The 18,326-nt window shown below is 38.0% G+C and overlaps 2 protein-coding genes across 2 annotated transcripts; one reads left to right on the top strand and one right to left on the bottom strand.

Annotated features, from left to right (window-relative positions):
• Positions 1-77: 77 nt before the first annotated feature.
• On the top strand, positions 78-14,348 carry usp4 (ubiquitin specific peptidase 4). Its single transcript, XM_039689227.2, has 22 exons — positions 78-253; positions 1,724-1,851; positions 5,026-5,156; positions 5,486-5,612; positions 5,850-5,995; positions 6,102-6,163; positions 6,322-6,465; positions 6,666-6,783; positions 6,997-7,170; positions 7,270-7,428; positions 7,810-8,034; positions 8,117-8,200; positions 8,455-8,549; positions 8,955-9,137; positions 9,226-9,452; positions 9,575-9,799; positions 9,953-10,023; positions 11,080-11,195; positions 11,293-11,442; positions 13,295-13,398; positions 13,734-13,822; positions 13,997-14,348. The coding sequence occupies exons 1-22, from the start codon at positions 105-107 to the stop codon at positions 14,117-14,119; spliced, it is 3,030 nt and encodes a 1,009-aa protein (XP_039545161.1). The 5' UTR covers positions 78-104; the 3' UTR covers positions 14,120-14,348.
• A 2,167-nt stretch (positions 14,349-16,515) lies between these two features.
• On the bottom strand, positions 16,516-18,160 carry gpx1b (glutathione peroxidase 1b). The gene is made up of 2 exons (XM_039688995.2): positions 17,868-18,160; positions 16,516-17,146 (listed from the first exon to the last, which is right to left on the bottom strand). Exons 1-2 carry the CDS (start codon positions 18,087-18,089, stop codon positions 16,796-16,798), a joined length of 573 nt encoding a protein of 190 aa, XP_039544929.2. The 5' UTR covers positions 18,090-18,160; the 3' UTR covers positions 16,516-16,795.
• Between the last annotated feature and the right edge of the window lie 166 nt (positions 18,161-18,326).

Genomic DNA, 18,326 nt, shown 5'->3' with positions numbered 1-18,326 from the left:
TATTCGAGTTCGGCAGCCTAGTAAGCGCGCTCCCTCTACTAGCGCTGCGCGTCCCCTGTATACTTCAGCGCGCTCGCGATTACTGCGGGTTCACTCGCTGCACGATGGCGGAGGGAGGCGGACCCGAGTCGGGTACCGCTTCGGACCCTGACGAGAAGCCGGTGATCACACAGACACCAGTACCGTCCACCGAGAGTCAAAAGCAGAGCATCGGTACACTGCTGAAAACGCCACTTCGAAAGGGAGACGAGTGGTAAGAGGTTTTAAATAAAGCCGAAATCAAGGAACGCTTGTCGATATCAGCTCAGGCCTACTGACGGAGACACCGGCTGCCGGAAATCCCTTCACTAGCTGGGCTGTGGACAACAACCTGCTTCGCTAACACCCATAAACTAGCAGGCTCTCGTTATAATCAAGGCGGTGTACACAGCAAGCCTGCGTTTTAACATAATAAAGATTTAACACTATTTATGTCGGTTAGAATACGAGGAAGCTGTCTTGTAGCTAGTTAGCACAGATTAACCAGCCGTAGCTTTTATATTTCACCTCAACTGTCCAACTTCTTCTGCTTAAATGTCTACTTTTATGTAATAATAAGACGTTTTCAGGCACGTTAGTAGTCTAAGGGTTGGTAAATAAACGCAGCCACCCCGTTGTCGGTTATCAGTTCTCTGATAACAGCGTCAGGCATGTTAAGACACTTTATTAGCCGAGGCTAGTTAGCCAGGCTAGTTTGTGTTTCATTGCCGAATTAAGTGTTATTTCCTGTCAGACGTCAAATTTACTTGTGAGGAACTGTCAAACTAGATTAAAATTACTGTCCAATTTCTTCCTGTGAAGTTGTGGGGAAGACTAAGCTACCTAAACGAGTATTACAGTAAGGCAGTGCTTTGTCATGGCCTCTGGATAACACCCAGTCACTCGCTATGTTGTTTGCCAGTAGAAGAGTCTATGACACTGATATTAAACACACACACAAAATACAATTGGAATTAATGAAGCTTAAACTGCAAACACGTATATACAATATTTAGCCTGTAAACCCGTTAGTATATGAAAGTATTTGGATAACCTGTCAACTTTTATTTTGTAACCGTGTGTAAGAAGAGACTAGTGACTCATTTGAATGGACATTTAAGTTTCAGTAGGATTAAAAGTACTTTCAGTATAGACTTTTACTAAAACTAATTAATTGAATCAAGCAAGTAAATACTTGTGTTGTTAGTTAAGGTCACTTTACTTTGTTTATTTCAAAAAGTTAATTAATTATGGAACTCTATCTAAAAATAATGGCTAATTTGCCTCATTTTTTTTCTCTAATGCTCAGTCTTTTCATTAAATTTAAAAGATGTTAGACTGAAAGTTATTATAAAGTCTTATGTTAATAAGCAATGACAATTTTGACTATTGGGTGACCCATCCTTTTTAATTTAGACTTTTGTCGTTTCTTATCAAATTATAATGTCTGTCCATTGGCGGAGTGGAATCAAGTGCTAACAAGCTTATGTAGTGGAACAAGTTCCTACTTTGGATGAGATTAAGAAAGACCTTATTGACCTTAGTGAATATCCTTATTGACTGCTCTATATTGGTAGATGTGTAAGAACACAATAGATATTTACGATGCAATCAGTTTAGGCCTTACTCTTTAGTAGGCAAACATATTTATTGTCCTTTTTCCCCTGACTTTCCCTTATCTCACTCTATTGTTCTACTTGTTTAGGTATTTGATTGACAGCCGGTGGTTCAAACAGTGGAAGAAATATGTGGGCTTTGACAGCTGGGATTTGTACAATGTTGGAGAGCACAATCTGTACCCAGGACCCATTGACAACTCTGGACTCTTTTCAGGTAATGAATGTTGAGTATTGTGCCTATATTTGCTTTTTCACACTCTCATAGATGGGTGTTGTGAAAAATGGGTTTATTTTGCCAGCAGTAAAACGTTCATTTTTTGTTTTGTTAATATAATACTGGAGACTTTTTTTTATTAGCTTTTAAAAATATGAATGCTTACTCCATTATGTATGTGAATATCTGATTTAAAGCTGTGTGGGTAATTTAATTTTAAGGTGCTTACAGACAGTGCTGGACTGGGACTAAAAAGTGGCTCTGGAATTTCTGGCACAGAGCGGCCCACGGTACCCGGTCCGCAATACACCAAACATAACACAAATGCTCATTTTGCGCTGAGCAATTTTTAATTCAGTTCAAATTTATTTGTATAGCGCTTTTCACAATACATATACATATTGATTTTAAAGCAGATTTACAGAAAGTGCATTTCAGAAATGTACATAGAAAAATACAGTTAGTCAATCATGTATTAATTTAGGGCATAACATATCGCCGGCGATGAGTCGTCTCTTCACAGGCGTTTAGTCATCTCATCCCAGGTGTTGGGGCATCGGAAGTCTCCATGAGAGTCTAGATCCAAACTGGAGCTGAAGAACGCTATTTACCTCAGGACTAGCGTCCCAAGATAACAGCAGAAAAGCAGATGGAAAATAATTAGCATCGCTACTGTTCATGATATTAATGTATTTGATCTGATTCAACAGTGGTATAAAAGATAAGCATTATGTGAATGCTTGGCTAAAGAGATGCGTCTTTAGTCTAGTTTTAAACTGGGACAGCGAGTTTGAGCCTCGAACAATATCAGGAAGGCTATTCCAGAGTTTAGGAGCTAAATATGAAAACGCCCTCCCTCCTTTACTTGACTTAGAAATCCTTGGAATGACCAGAAGCCTTGAATTTAGTGATCTTAAAGAACGTGATGGATTGTAGGGCGATAGAAGGTCCATTAAATACATAGGTGCTAGACCATTTAGGGCTTCAGAGGTCAGTAGTAATACTTAGTAATTGATATGGAACTTAATAGGTTACCAGTGTAGAGATGATAAAATTGGTGTTATATGATCATATTTTCTTGACCTAGTGAGAACTCTAGCAGCTGCATTTTGCATTTTACACATTTTGCTTTTTTGAGGATGCAGAACAACCAGCTAATAAAGCATAACGGTAATCTAGTCTCGAGGTCATGAATGCATGAAGTAACTTTTCTGCATTAGAAACCGATAGCATGTTACGTAGCTTAGAAATGTTTCAAAGGTGCTAAAAGGCTGTTCTTGTAACATGAAATATGATTTTCGAAAAACAAGTTGCGGTCTAGTATAACACCCAGGTCTTTTACGGTAGGTGGCTTGACAATAAGGACTGTCCGATGCCCTGGGGCATTTGTGCACATTTTTAAGCCTTGCCAATTTAAATATTCAAGTGCAAGTAAAAGCGAATGTACCCACGGATGAAAAGTTTTGTGCGCAGTAATACGGTTCCAAAATGCTGCGTCTCTCAGCGCGAGGAATACTCTTTTCACGTCTTCCTGAGCTTGCATGGACGTATTCGCACGAAATTGTCAAATTGCCTGTCTTGTCGAGTATCATCTTAAACATAGGCAGTTAAACATTAAATATAAACATTAAATGTTATTGTGTGAGATAATATGCATATGTAACAGTATACTGGATCGGTGCAGCTCTTAAAGTGACAGCATCCTAATATTCCTGCTTCTGTCTGTTTTTATATATGAATCAAATATAAGACAGGAAAAAAAACTCGCTGCTCTTGACTGAATAACTGTAATAAGGATTAATCTGTTTATACAGTAAAGACTAAAGTGATATTTTACATTTGATTACTATTTCTTTACCCTACTTGAAAATCTAGTTAAGACCTAAGTGAAAAACTTGAAAAGAACGGTTCATTTCATTTGTATATTTGTTCTGTTGTGATTATTTGTGCCATCACTCGTAATTTGACTATGTTTTTATTTTATTACTGTCTGATTGTCTGTAACCATATTTAAAATCTTTGCTATACGAATTAGGTTAGTAGTTTTTGGTGCCATAACCTTATTTATTAAGGTTCCATGGATCAAAAGCAACTTAAACAATAACTAGGCCTATTTTATTTCATTTATAACTTTTTTGTGGTGGGGCCAGTGAAAACTTTGTCAGGGCAAGTACAAATTTGAACCACTGGCCCAACCGCACAAGTAGAATAAAATCCTTAGCGCTGAGGCCTGTACTAACTTAAAAAATATAACAATAAATGTATATAAATAATATTTACATTTTTTTTTTAATAAATAAATAAATAAATGCAATTAGCAATTAATAATAAGAGATTATAGTGTTAACAATCAAATGAAATCAGACAAAATCCATCGTTGCTCTGCAGAAGTGGCACGGAAGCTGCATTTGAAGTGGCATTTAAATGAATTTAAACGTACTGCTTAAAAATGCATAAATGTAACAATATTGTTCAAAATGAAATATGAAATTGTGGGGACAAAAAAATTCAATCGAAAACTAAAACCGCTGGGAAAAGTCCCGGTGCTCCAGATGGCCAGTCTGCCCCTGCTTACACAGTATTTAGTTTTGACATTTCAGTCTTGAAGGAATAGTTCACCCAAAAATGTAATTCTTTACTTTTTCACCCTTGTGTTATGCCCAACTCAACTTTATTTCTTCAGTAGAACACCAAAGGAAATGTTTTTCCTTTCTCTTCCATGACTCTTCCAAATAAAAACTTTTCATAATTTTTTTTTTTTTCGGATGAATCGGATTGATCTGATTCTCGAGTTCAGTTCACTGACTCAATTATACTCCAATATACTGTCTAATTTCTTGAGATAACGGCACACTGGAGGGGAAAATTGAATAATTACCCACCTATCACCCAAAGCTATCATGTGACTTTGGAAGACTTGGAATATAGCTGTGTAGGCATTTTTATTGGTGCTTTTAATTATTTTTTAAGCTTGAAATCTCCTTCACAAAACGACAAGTATATTTCCCAAAACCTCTCCTTTGTGTTTTATTAAAGAAATAAATTTTTCACATTTTCACCATGATTTTCTGAGCCTAGCATGGCTTTTTCTGTTTGATAATACAGTGTATTGTGTTATTCTATGTTTTCTAATGTGTTTTTCTAACGATTTCCCCTTTTCTCTCTTTATCATAGATCACGAGTCCCAGACGTTGAAAGAGCATCTCATAGATGAGTTAGACTATGTTTTAGTGCCTACAGAGGCCTGGAATAAGCTGGTCAGCTGGTATGGCTGTCTGGAGGGTCAGAAGCCCATCATCAGAAAGGTTCCCCCATTTCTTAGTTTTGCTCTGTTGCTTTGTCTCTTTCTTTATTTGTGATGCTCATAACGTAGCATTAATTTAAAATTTTGCTTGCTGTTTAAAATTATGATTTTCAGATTGTGGTAGTCTCTTTCTTTTTTATGTTCCTTTTTGATGCCTTTATGATTAACACAGGCAGAGTGGTACATGGTTCTATTATTTTTATGTGGTAATTGCATTGAAACAGTTACATACTTAATGATTTACATACTTCACAGAGATGCTTTGAATGCTTTTCTTTTGCTGTGTCTTTTGAGTGTTAATTAGTTGTGTTTTGAAAACTTGTTTTCCAGGTTGTTGAACATGGAATGTTTGTGAAGCACTGTAAAGTGGAAGTGTATTTACTTGAGCTGAACTTGTGCGAAAATGACAACATGGAAAAAGTTGTCACCCGCCATTTCAGCAAAGCAGACACTATAGGTATGAGATTCATAATAAAATATCAGTTTTCCTCCACAGTAGTATTTGCATCACTGATTTTATCCATTATCAGAGTTACAGAAAAATAAAACTGTTCATTCGTTTTAATTGTTTACAGCTTTTATCAGCAGCTCTGCGTGTGTTTCTTTTCAGTTCGAACTTGAAATTGCTCTTATAAAAGTTGGGTTGCCGTCTGTACATTCATTCATTTAATTATTTATTTATTTTTTCCTCTAGATACTATTGAGAAGGAAATGAGGACTTTATTCGACATCCCATCTGAAAAGGAAACTCGTCTTTGGAATAAATATATGAGTAACACTTATGAACAACTTAACAAGCTTGACAGCACTGTACAGGACGCAGGGCTTTTTCAGGGGCAGGTAAACCATTGTGCTTTATTCCATTCCACTTGTGGTTGGTTTGAGGCTGATTGACATTTTCAGAGGGTTTATGAATTCACATTATCAATCTCATCTAATTCCTCAGGTGCTTGTTATAGAGAAGAAGAATGAGGATGGCACATGGCCCAGACAGACCTGCCATTCCAAGTATGTACATGCAGTTTAGGTGGCTCTCACACTTAAGCAGCTTAATGTAAAAAAGCTGCTAGTTTCACAAGTGGAGTAGTTTAATCAGTTAATTATTAAAATTGTGTTTCTAAAATTGCTTTGAATAACCTTAACATAATTCTTTGATGTATGCTTAGGTCCAGTACTTCCACCTCTCGGAATTATACAACCTCCCCAAAACTCTCTTCGAACTCATCTGCTACCATATCCTCCACAATAACAAATGGGGATAGCAATAGCAACTCTGGCTACATGCTGAACAACAGTTCTTCTGGTAACAGGTCAGCTGAACATTTTACAACATAAAACTACCTCAAATTACTCCACAGTTAGTTTAGTTCCTTACTGAGAGAATTTAAACTGAGAACTGAAACAAGGTCAGGTTTCCTGTGTTCAGCATTTGGTTGACCGATTGTGGTGGTCTAAATGGGTTTAAATTGTGCTGTTAATTGTCTTTGCTAACCCACCATATCTGTTGCAGATTGGGAAGTTATAACTCCTACAGCTCCTCTTACAGTTACAGAGAATCTGCCGCTCAACCAGGTCTCTGCGGTCTGAGTAACCTGGGCAACACCTGCTTCATGAACTCTGCCCTCCAGGTACTTAAGTGCACATGCATTGCATATTTTGAAATCTGAAATTTGCTTTCTTTTACTCATGGGCACTTGGTTCAGCTGATGGCCGTCAATAGAAAAGATGGACCCAGATGGTGTAGTTATGACATCTAGCAGTTAGCTAGATCATGCTAACCGGCCAAACCCTTATTGCTTATTTAACCTTAGTCATTAAGACAATTTTCCTTTTAATTCCAGTGCCTGAGCAATACTCCCCCTCTGACGGAATATTTCCTGGAGGACCGGTATGAAGCTGAGATCAACCGGGAAAATCCATTAGGGATGCGAGGGGAGATTGCAGAGGCCTACGCAGATCTGGTCAAACAGACGTGGCTTAGTCGGAGCAGTTACGTGGCTCCACGCACTTTTAAAGTGAGTGAATCTGTTTTTGATAAGTTACTCTGGAAGTCAATTTACATTTCCAACACACACTCTTAATTTGAATGTTAAGTTTCTCTTCTCTCTGTTCAGACCCAGGTGGGTCGGTTTGCCCCGCAGTTCTCAGGGTACCAGCAACAAGACTCTCAGGAGCTGCTGGCCTTTCTGCTAGACGGCCTACATGAGGACCTTAACCGAGTTAAGAAGAAGCCTTACCTGGCCCTGAGAGATGCTGAGGGACGGCCTGATGAGGTAAACCTCAAATCATGATGTGTAAACCACAACAAGACATGCATTTTAGTTAACAACCAAATTAGAAGTAACCAAAACGACCAGGATGAAGCTATAGTGCTGCCAAAGCCAAAGCATTTTGATGGCCCCCTGGTGGCTGCCTGCAGAATAGTCCATAAACATCACCCTCTCCATGTAATCGAATGTGACACAAGACTCAATTAACAGTTCAAATATTTTTTTACAAAGATTTTTGGTCATTTTTTTGTGTGTTTATTGTTGCAATAAGTTTAAATTTAGTTAGTTATTAGATGCTGTAAAAACGGGATGTAACGTCATGAAAATTTTGGGCCTTAAATTGAAGAATGTTGCTTGACTTTTGGGTATCTCATTTGTCTGTAGATTGTAGCTAAGGAAGCATGGGCGAATCACCGGTTGCGGAATGATTCCATTATCGTGGACATCTTCCATGGCTTGTTCAAATCTACACTGGTCTGCCCAGAATGCTCCAAAGTTTCCGTTACCTTTGACCCATTCTGCTACCTCACGCTGCCCCTGCCCATGAAAAAGGATCGCACTATGGAGGTGTTCCTGGTCCGCACTGACCCGCAGTTCAGACCCATGCAAGTAAGACCTGTTTTCCTGAAAACACTCAGGCACAGGTTTTAGTTCAAGATGTAGGCTAAAAGATCAATTTGTTATCTTCCAGTACCGTGTAGTGGTTCCCAAAATGGGTGTTGTAGCAGACCTGTGCAGTGCTTTGGCCAAGCTATCTGGACTTCCTTCAGAGAATGTAAGACTTTTTCTGTTCCTGACATTTCAACCTAACAATCACCTTTCCATTTATTTATGATTCTTAGTTCCCTTAAAAATAGAAAAATTGGCCTGCTGTTCCAAACCCATTTAGCTTTCTTGAAATAAAGCATGTACATTTTAGTCATGAATTTGAGGCAGAATGAGGTTGAGTAAATAATGTCTTTTCACTTTTGGAAGAAAAAATTATAGTGGACTGTCTGAGACTTAGTATTCCTGCTTTGACTCTTCTAGATGGTTGTGGCAGATGTTTACAATCACAGATTCCACAAAATCTACAAACGGGATGACGGTCTCAATCAAATAATGGAGAAGGATGACATTTTTGTGTAAGCCATCTCTTAAATTCTACTTACCAATACTGTTCAAAAGTTTGGGGTCGGTAAGATCAATGTTTATGAAACGAGTCTCTTATGCTCACCAAGGCTGCATTTATTTGATCATAAATAAAGTAAAAACTGCAATATTTTTAATTTTATTCATTTTACTTTACTTTTGAATCCATTTTATTTATTCCTGTGATGGCAAAGATGAATTTTCAGCAGCCATTAAGTTCAAAAGAACAACATTTAATTTAATAACATCTTACTTACTGATTAAAAAATCTTACTGACCTTAAACTTTTGAATGCTTATGTTTGTTCATTGTGTTGTATTACATAATGTAGGTTTTGCCAGTTCAGCTGAGTGTGTTTTGGTTAGTGGTCTTTTACTGATTGTGTCTGTGTGGTTTAGTTATGAGGTGTTAGAGGAAGATGGTGAGAGGATGAACCTGCCAGTGTACTTCAGAGAGAGGCATGCTAAGCACAGTGGAGGCTCTTCAGGCACAATGCTCTTTGGCCAGCCTCTCCTCATAACCGTCCCGCGCCACAACCTCACCGTGGATACCCTCTATGAGCGTGTGCTGGAGAGGATCGGGTTGGTATTCTGCTTTATTGGTCTATTCTAATGTTACACTGATTCTGTCATTTCACACTTGGTTGACATTTTTATTCTCTTGTTTTAGGCGTTACGTTAAACGTTCACAGGGAACCATTACAGACAGCAGAGCATCTGCATCTGCCTCAGCCACATCGTCTAGCAGCAGCCAATCACCAGAATGCCTCGCTTCAGTGTCCACTCACAGCACAGGGCTGAGTAGTTGCAGCAGCCCAGTTTCAGATGGAGCATCCTGCAGTGCTGGATCCAACGGCAGCAACCACTCCAGCAACGGCCCCAATGGAGTCTGTGATGGTAGGACACTCCAACTTGTACCAAATGCTGTATTCATATTCATCCATTTTAGATTTTTTTTTTTTTTAATCCACCCCAGACATCTGATACGGGTATGATTTTATTGTATGCATGTGTCTTAGGTGATGAGGAAGCCATGGACCACCAGGAGAGTCCAGAACCAGAAAACAGCCACTCAGACACTGTGGATGGAGAGGATGATTCTGAACCAGAGAATGGGCCCAATAGCAGCGGTGGAAAATCTTTTACTTCTCGGCCAAAACTCTTTTCTTTCAGCATGGTCAATTCCTACGGCACAGCCAACATCAGTTCTCTCCCGTTTGATGGAAATCTCCTAAAGCTCACAAGTAACTATCACATTTTTTACATTTCATAGAAAAAATTAATCAAATGTATCAGGTGAATTATTAAATGTGAAACACTTTTTGTCTAATGTGGACTCTATAGGATCACTTGCATTATAGCCTCAAGTCAAAACTGATAGATATGCCTTTCTACAGCTCACTCAACAGTAGCCATTGATTGGGACTCGGACACGAAAAAACTATGCTACGATGACCAGGAAGCTGAGGTAATGATCTCTATTCCACTTACTGTTCAAAACTACACTTATTAAATATTTGGGGCCAAGATTTTTTTTTATGCTCACCAAGGCTGCATTTATTTGAACAAAAATAGAAATGGTAATATTGTGAAATATTTTTTATTTTTTATGATTTTGGGGTCTGCTAGAACAGGATTTCATGCTTGAATGTTTAAAAAACACATTATTCTTCCCAGTCTATCAGTAACGCTCTGGGCTGCGTTTCCTGAAAGCATCGTTAGCAACTATGGAAAAAATATTCTCTGTGCTTTTAGTCCTGTCTAAATGTGCCACCTCAGTAATCATAATGGACAATATCAATAAAGATTATGGATACTTTTACCTTCAGTAAAAAGGTCTGGAAAAATTACCTCAGTGTACCAAACCAATCCCATGCGAATAGACCTGCTGTAAAGATGTACGTAAAGAGACCACGATTTTTCCAGGTATGGAGATGCTTGAAAAAGCATTCGGTTGTGTTCTAGACGCTGGGACGAGTCTGTGGCAAAACTCAAGTGTTTTCCACATACCATTCAGATCAAAAAGAAGATCGAAAGCATTTGTTAGAGGCATGAAACATCTTTTAGCATTATGTAAGTGCCTATTCCCAACACAATCCAATCTAAAGTTAATACATCGTTTGACCGGAATTAACTGTTTTATATATAAAAAAAGTGTACCAAACCAATCCTGTGGAGAAAAAAAAGTGTACCAAACCAATCCCAACTGTTTAAATATAAAACACATCAAAACATAACATATATTTATTTATTATATATTGCTGACCCTTTTTCATGCTCAAACAGTAACATAACACTAAAGTCAGTCCAAAAAAGGTGAAAAAGCATAATCTATCTTTGCAAAATCGACTAGTTGATGGGTTGTTTAAATGACTAGTTGATTGATTAATGTTAAGCGAGTCCTGTGTAATTGGCGTCCAGTGAGATGTGACAGTGGTCATCTGGTCAAAGACTCATAATCCTCAGAAAAATTTAGCTACCTGTGCTAAGTGTCTTGGGACATTAATGTGAAGTCTCTCCCCAGGCCTATGATAAACATGAGAGTATGCTACATGCTCAGAAGAAGAAGACCACAGTAGCTTTACGAGAGTGCATCGAGCTCTTTACTACAATGGAGACCCTAGGAGAACATGACCCCTGGTGAGGAGCCCCTGTTTCCAAGGTCAAATGTTTTACCAAGTATGACCACATTTATTGCAGTTGTAATGATGTGTATGTTTGCTGTGCTCCTCTGTAGGTACTGCCCCACGTGTAAGAAACACCAGCAGGCCACAAAGAAGTTTGACCTGTGGTCTCTCCCACGCATTCTTGTTGTCCATCTGAAGCGTTTCTCTTACAACCGCTGCTGGAGAGACAAGCTCGACACGGTCGTGGACTTTCCAATTAGGTAAATCAGTTGTGAGACAACAGCTGCAGATGACAAAATTGAATGACAATCATGATGGATGGATGGATCAATGAAGTGATGGATGGAGAGAGATATTTTAATTTAAATAAATATTTATGTAATATATGGTGTTCATTCTAAATTATATAATATCTTAGAGGTTCTGTATGCAACTTTTTTACTTTACTAAAGCAGAAAATTCCATATGTTTGCAGATATTTAGAAAAGGTCACATACTCGTTTCTCTGAAAAACACTTCTACAGCCAGTTATTTTGTCAGTCGGGTTTTGTTTTGGTCAGTGTGATCTCGCCCACTGCCTGTTCACCCAATAGTATTTCGACACCCCTTGGGAACAAGCAAACAAACTGGTCAGAGATTACAGATTCCACGCAACCTAAAAAGCCTCGGTATCCATCTAAAAATCTCTATGAACGAGAGCATAAAACACGGATAAATCAACTGTTTTCGTCGTCAATTGCGTTTGCTCCTGTTGTGTGTCCTCAAACTGGCAACCCACGTGAGCCTTGAGTCTGTGGCGGAGGGACAGAGAGACAACAGTCTCTCATTTTTGAATTTGGACTGCAGACTAACTGTTTTTATAGATAAAACTATTTACATTCGGCAATCATGGAAACAAATCTCAGATAACGGTTGACTAGGTAACAATGTGTAATTAGACCAAAGGTTCATTTTGCGCCGGAGTTCTCCTTTAAATTATGACTCCAGTGTATGCCGTCTTTATGTGAAGCGCTTCTGTTAATTTCCCAGCAGATGGCGCCAAATTCTCTCCTCGCCCACACAGAAATAGGTATTCATTGTCTTAGGCCAGTTTCGGGATGGCATCTGACTTCAGGTGTGCATTTTTATTGGTACTTTTTTTTCATTATAGTTCATTTTAGTTATAATGTAACATTAATTCATTGCATACAGAATATTGACACTTCAGATACAAACAATGCCATACTTTTGGGAAATTTGTTTTTCTCAATGATATTTGCCTCGAGCATTTAGCATTCATCCCATTTGGGTGCTCTAGGTCATCTCACTGAACAGGAAGCAGGAAAGAGTGCACAGAATTCAGGTGCATTGCAACAGGTGTCGAGTTTCTGGGAAGCTGAGTCATGCTTGCCTGGACAGACAAACCCATCCATTGTTCATTGTGGCAAGTGCAGTAGACTATAGTACTGGTAGTCTAGTACATGGATGTAAAATGTGGTTGAACTATAAAATAATCAGTTCCAACTGGCACTCTTTTCTGTTAGCAATTTTCATATTTGGTAGGTTTTTTTTTGGTTTTTTTGTGAGTGTTTTGAGAATAGTTTTATTTTTATTTTGACTTAAAGCTTCAGTCTGTAGCTTTTTTTGGGTTAAAAATGATCCAAAATATATATTTTAGAAAATACACAACCAGCCAGTGTTCAAAACTTGTAAGCTTGTAATAATGCTTGTAATAATGTTTTTAACACGGTTTTGTGTGATACACTTTTTTTTAGCTTTAACCAGTGCGATTTACTGCAATATCAGAACCAGAACGGATGTTTCTTAGTAGTTCAGAGGACATTTTCCGGTGAAAATTCTTGTTGGTCATACTTCCAAAAAGAATAATCTGTGATTCTCAATGCCAGTAATATCCACACCGGCGAGGTGGCTGACAGCCTCACAGTCTGCTCAAACCGTGTGTTCACCCGCGTTGCGCGGTGTCGATAAAGTTGATAATGCCGCGGATAACTGCAATTGCAGATTTTGAACAGAGAGGGCGACAAAGAGGAAAAACGCCGGACTGCAGCTTTTGGAACTTCTGGAATTGTCATATTTTCATGTTTTTAAATGAATGTTAACTTTCTTACACAGGGATTTAAACATGTCAGAGTTTGTTTGCGACCCCAAAGCTGACCCATATGTCTATGACCTCATTGCTGTTTCCAACCATTATGGAGGAATGGGCGGAGGCCACTGTAAGTCAATTTGTTTTCTGCATGTCTCCCATTATTTCATAACTCTGTAATTCCCTTTAAGTGAAATCACATCCAATCTATTGTCCTTTATCTTTATACTTTCTTTTGCAATTATATTGATGCATAACTGGCCAAGTCACATGTTGTGTCAGCAGCCTTTTATTTGCACATCATCATGATATCTCATGTTTGATAGACTTCTATAGAAACTTTAACACCTAGTTGATCATTTACATCTTTGTCATTGTATTGCTGCCTGAAAACGATAATTTAGTTAGTTTGTTTTGGATTACGCAAGTTCAGCGGTTGAGCAATACGTTTCATTCATCTTTCAGACACGGCATACGGCAAGAACAAGATGGATGGAAAATGGTATTACTTTGACGACAGCAGTGTGTCTGCTGCTACTGAGGATCAGATTGTGGTGAGACTCTACACGTCTACTCTTTCCCTTTTATTAAAATATATGCTTTTCCATCCTTTTCTGACTCGTAAAGCATTCCTGTGGTTAATGAATCTCAAGGAGACATTATTGTCCCATAAAGGAATTGGCGGTTTGTACACTTGACTCAAAATTGTCTCTTTTTGTTCTCCACAGACTAAAGCAGCCTACGTGCTTTTTTACCAACGTAGAGACGCAGACACACCGTCCAAATCCACCCCCTCCGCATCACTAGGCGGAGCTTCAGAGACCCCGGACGACCACATGGACACCAACTGATTTTCTTTTAGTCTTTCAAGGACTGGCACTGAAACAAAAACTACATAAAGATGAAATCAACAATGCATCGACGCACATCCCTGGCTACTTCAGTGACTATTAAAGGCTCACAAACAGGCCCTCTGTTTTTAGCTTTATTTTATTTTATTTTCTTTCACACATGCGTCTTTATCAAGAGCCAAAAAAGAATATTAATAATAAATAAAGAGAATTTTAGTTTGAAGCGTGACATGAAAGACTTTCTTCTTGGACCTCGATGCCTGCTGATTATAGAAGCTTGTTTCTTTCAGTGTGAAATGAGAACGAGGGTGAAACGGCGATGTAACCTCTTTGGACGACATGAATGTTAGGTGAAATAGATCAGGAGAGGGGAAATGCCTAAAAATAGACTATGTATGCAACATTACGCTTCTCTGAAATGTAAAATTATGCCTCGTCTACCCACTCACGTTGGACTCTAGCTATCAGCATCTTGTAACATGTGCCTCCTGTGAAGAATAGACTCTGTGTTTTTAATAACTTAAGCGTGTGGCACAGAGGTTCTCTCAGAGATGCTTGCGCTCTTATATTAAATATTGTCTCCAGGTTTCCTTTATCCTATCACAAGCCACACCTTTTGTTAAATATGCCATGCCGGAGAGTGTTGTCTTGAAATATTTCAAATTCAGAGCTGCTTAACTATATCACAATGTTAGGTTTATCATCACGATGTTTATTTAGGGCGAGGCTGATCTCTAATATATTCACACACAGCCTTCACACCCCAAATACTGTGCAAAGGGAAGCTTAAGAATCAGTGGAACAAGTGAACGTAAGTCACAGTCGTGCCCCAAAACAGTTCCAAAGCATCTCATTTCTGATCTGATGGTTTGTGCTTTAATAATGCTTCTTTTTTTTTTCTCTTTATGGTGGATGTTTCTCTCTAAATGGCTTCAGTCCTGAGAAATATGGAGCCTGCTTGTAACACTTGAACAGGTATATGTACACAACAGAGAGGAACACAAAGAATGGCCATTGTTTTAATTAAGAACAGCCTTACAGATGCAGCTGTCGTTATTACATGAAGGTGTACATTGGGAGATTTACCCTGCGTTTAGGTGTGGCATCATGTGTGTCGGATGACAGCTCATGCTGCTAAGAACATGATACACTTTCTTTTTCTGTGTGACAAAACAGCATGCAAATTTTGAAATCTGCAAAATGATAACTATATGGTTGTTCCTGGTGTTTACCTTTCTATGGCAAATCCACTGTTGTTATGGAAAAACAGCTATAAAATTAGGACTTGAACTGATCATTGACTCAAGCTCTATCCCCCTGCAGCTCCTAAAACATAATTTTAAACATTTTTGTTTGTTTTGTAATTTCATAGATCTTTCTTGCATAGATGTACATTATCATAATCTGGGGCACAGTACATAGCTGCTTCGTGTTCTATTTATCATGCCAAGATGTGCAACACCAGATTTTGATTAAGCCTATTTGAATTGAAAATATAATAAAATGTGGAAGCTCACCTACCTATTATTTCTGTTTTACATTTTTTTTAAAATAATACTTACATTCCTATAACTCAAACAGTAGTGTTGCTTTAGCAATGCCAAGGTTTGATTCCCATGGAATGCAAAAATATCTGAATAATGGATTAATTTAATCGCAAAATTATTGGCAGGAAAGACTTACACATTTAGAGCCAACTGTTTTCAGAGTACATTGGGAAAATGGTATTGATTTTGGCTGATGTAAATAGAAATGGGTGTATATGAATGTTAGAAAAGGCTATGTTTATTGAGTAATGTTAGGACATCATAAACACGAAGTGTGGAATAATTACGATTTTTTTAATGTTTTGGAAAGAGGTATCTTATGTTCACTAAGGCTGCATTTATTTGATAAAAATACATTAAAAACAGTAATATTGTGAAATATTACTATTTAAAAAAAACGCTTTTCTATGTATTTTAAAATGTAACTTATTCTTGTGATGGCAAAGCTGAGTTTTCCGGATCATTACTCCAGTCTCGGCTCTTCAGTGTCACATGATCCTTCAGAAATCATTCTAATTGACTGATTTGGTACTCAATGCTTATATTTTAGTTTTTCTAAATAAAAAAAAAAAATAGATTTTATTTATTTATTTAAAGGTCAAGTGCAATTGCTAAACATGTTTGGTCTAGTACCTGCAATGGGAAATTCTACTCCCAGCTCGCACACCCACACTAGAGATCAGTTTCCACTGGAGCTCATTAATACAGAATGAACCTCTAAAATGCACCTGATGATCAGTACCGTATTACATAACGGACAACACCCTAGAACTAGTCTGCCTAGTCTGCCTTCCAGTGCTCCCAAGCTAACTGAAGATGATTTGAAAGAAGGAAATCCTGAAACATGAGTAGAAAACACACACATTTATTGGTCCAAAATGCACATTGTGCCATACATGAGCTAAATGAAACTGTTCAGTTAGGACTTTTGCAGGACATCAGCTGTTCCCCACAGACTTAGCTTGTTTACAGGAACATCTTCATGAAGTAAAAGTCCAAACTCAGCAACATCATGCACATGAGAGCACAAACTACCATGAAAACCTATTGGGGACCCATATAGGTTCAGGTATGCACACAGGATTATTTTTGATTTATTTTGACACCCGTTTTACCCTTAAAAGACATTTTAATTGGCTGTGCTGAGAAGTTTCTTGATGTCTCCCTCGATGTTGCTGGTCAGGTATCTCCTGCTGTAGCGTTTGAACGGCACTCCATCAGAACCGATAAGAAACTTCTCGAAATTCCAAGCGATGTCGTTTCTGCATATGGGACTCCACACGATAAATTTGGGGTCGTTCATGAAGGTCATTGGGTCATCGAATGGGAATGGAAGTTTCTCCTTGAGGAAGACGAAGAGAGGGTGAGCGCCTTTCCCGTTCACGTCGACCTTCTCCAAGAGCTGAAATTTAGGTTCAAAGGCATTTCCTGGACGGACATACTTCAAGGACAAAAGTATCTCTTCATTTTGACAGTTTTCCTAGAATGAAAAGGCAACAGAATCACAAGCTATTTTGGAAATACTTTACAACAACATAGTGAGAATATAATTAAGGGTAAACGGTTAAGTATAGTCATGGTTCCATTATTGCGTTCATATATTAGGATAGGAGTAAAAATTATACAAAAAGCAGTAGAAAATCTCTAAAGTAAAATGTCTGTTACCTCAAGGAAATAAAAAAAAAAATACAACTGTTCTTATCGCACGAGCGTTGAATTACGTCAACAGATCCAACTTTTCATAATATATTAGTAAATGCAAATTTGCTAAATTTAACTGAGTTTTGCTGGGTTATGTAGTCTTACTGTTTTAAGAATATCTAAATGTATTATTAAATTAGCTAAATATTTTTTTTGTTTGAGATATTTGTAAAAATAAAGTAATAACATCCAAATAAATAAAATAAAAAAAAAAACATTTGAAGATATGTAAATCCAAATTTATTGATTTTTCAAACTATTTTTATCTAACGTAATTAATGACATTTAAAGTTTTTTTTTTGTAATTTATAAATAAATAAGTGATACTACAATTTACGTATGATTTATTTTATTTTTTGCCCTTAGTTTATAGATTTAAATCAGCAAAGATAAAAGAGCTGTAAAACAGACAGTAGGGCATGACAGGTCAAGTGCGCCACAGGCACCTGTCCTCCTGGGCTAATGAATGAATCAGACATGGTGTTTTTGTCCATTCCTACCTGATACCCGAACTGATTGCAGGGTACTCCCAGAATCACAAGCCCTTTATCCGAGAAGCGCTCGTGGAGCTCGTTCATCTGGGTGTAATCCCTGGTGGTCGTTCCTCAAAAAGAAGCGACATTCTCGATGAGGACCACCTTACCCTGTAAAGAAGAAAACTTGAACTCCTCTCCTGTGAGGGTTTTTGATGTGATGTCGTAAAACGATTTTATTCCAGCCATGTTTATTCCAACCCCGATGCCTTGCAACTAACTGGTACACGCACGCCACATAGGTATAGATCTAGGAAATAACACCACATAATATAAAACTGTAAACTGAGAGGGCGGTCTTATATGCAGCTTGTCCAATCATTGCAAGACTCTCCACGCCCACTTTTAAATACACGCCCATAGAATATTAGGGAGTGTCACCAAAGTGTCCGGTTTACTATTTCGAGGTTGAACATGTTTATCTTA

This window comes from Pimephales promelas, chromosome 8, assembly GCF_988280905.1.
Source record: "Pimephales promelas chromosome 8, fPimPro1.hap1.1, whole genome shotgun sequence".
NCBI classification, from domain to species: Eukaryota; Metazoa; Chordata; class Actinopteri; order Cypriniformes; family Leuciscidae; genus Pimephales; species Pimephales promelas.
This window is presented reverse-complemented; position numbering and strand designations above follow the sequence as displayed.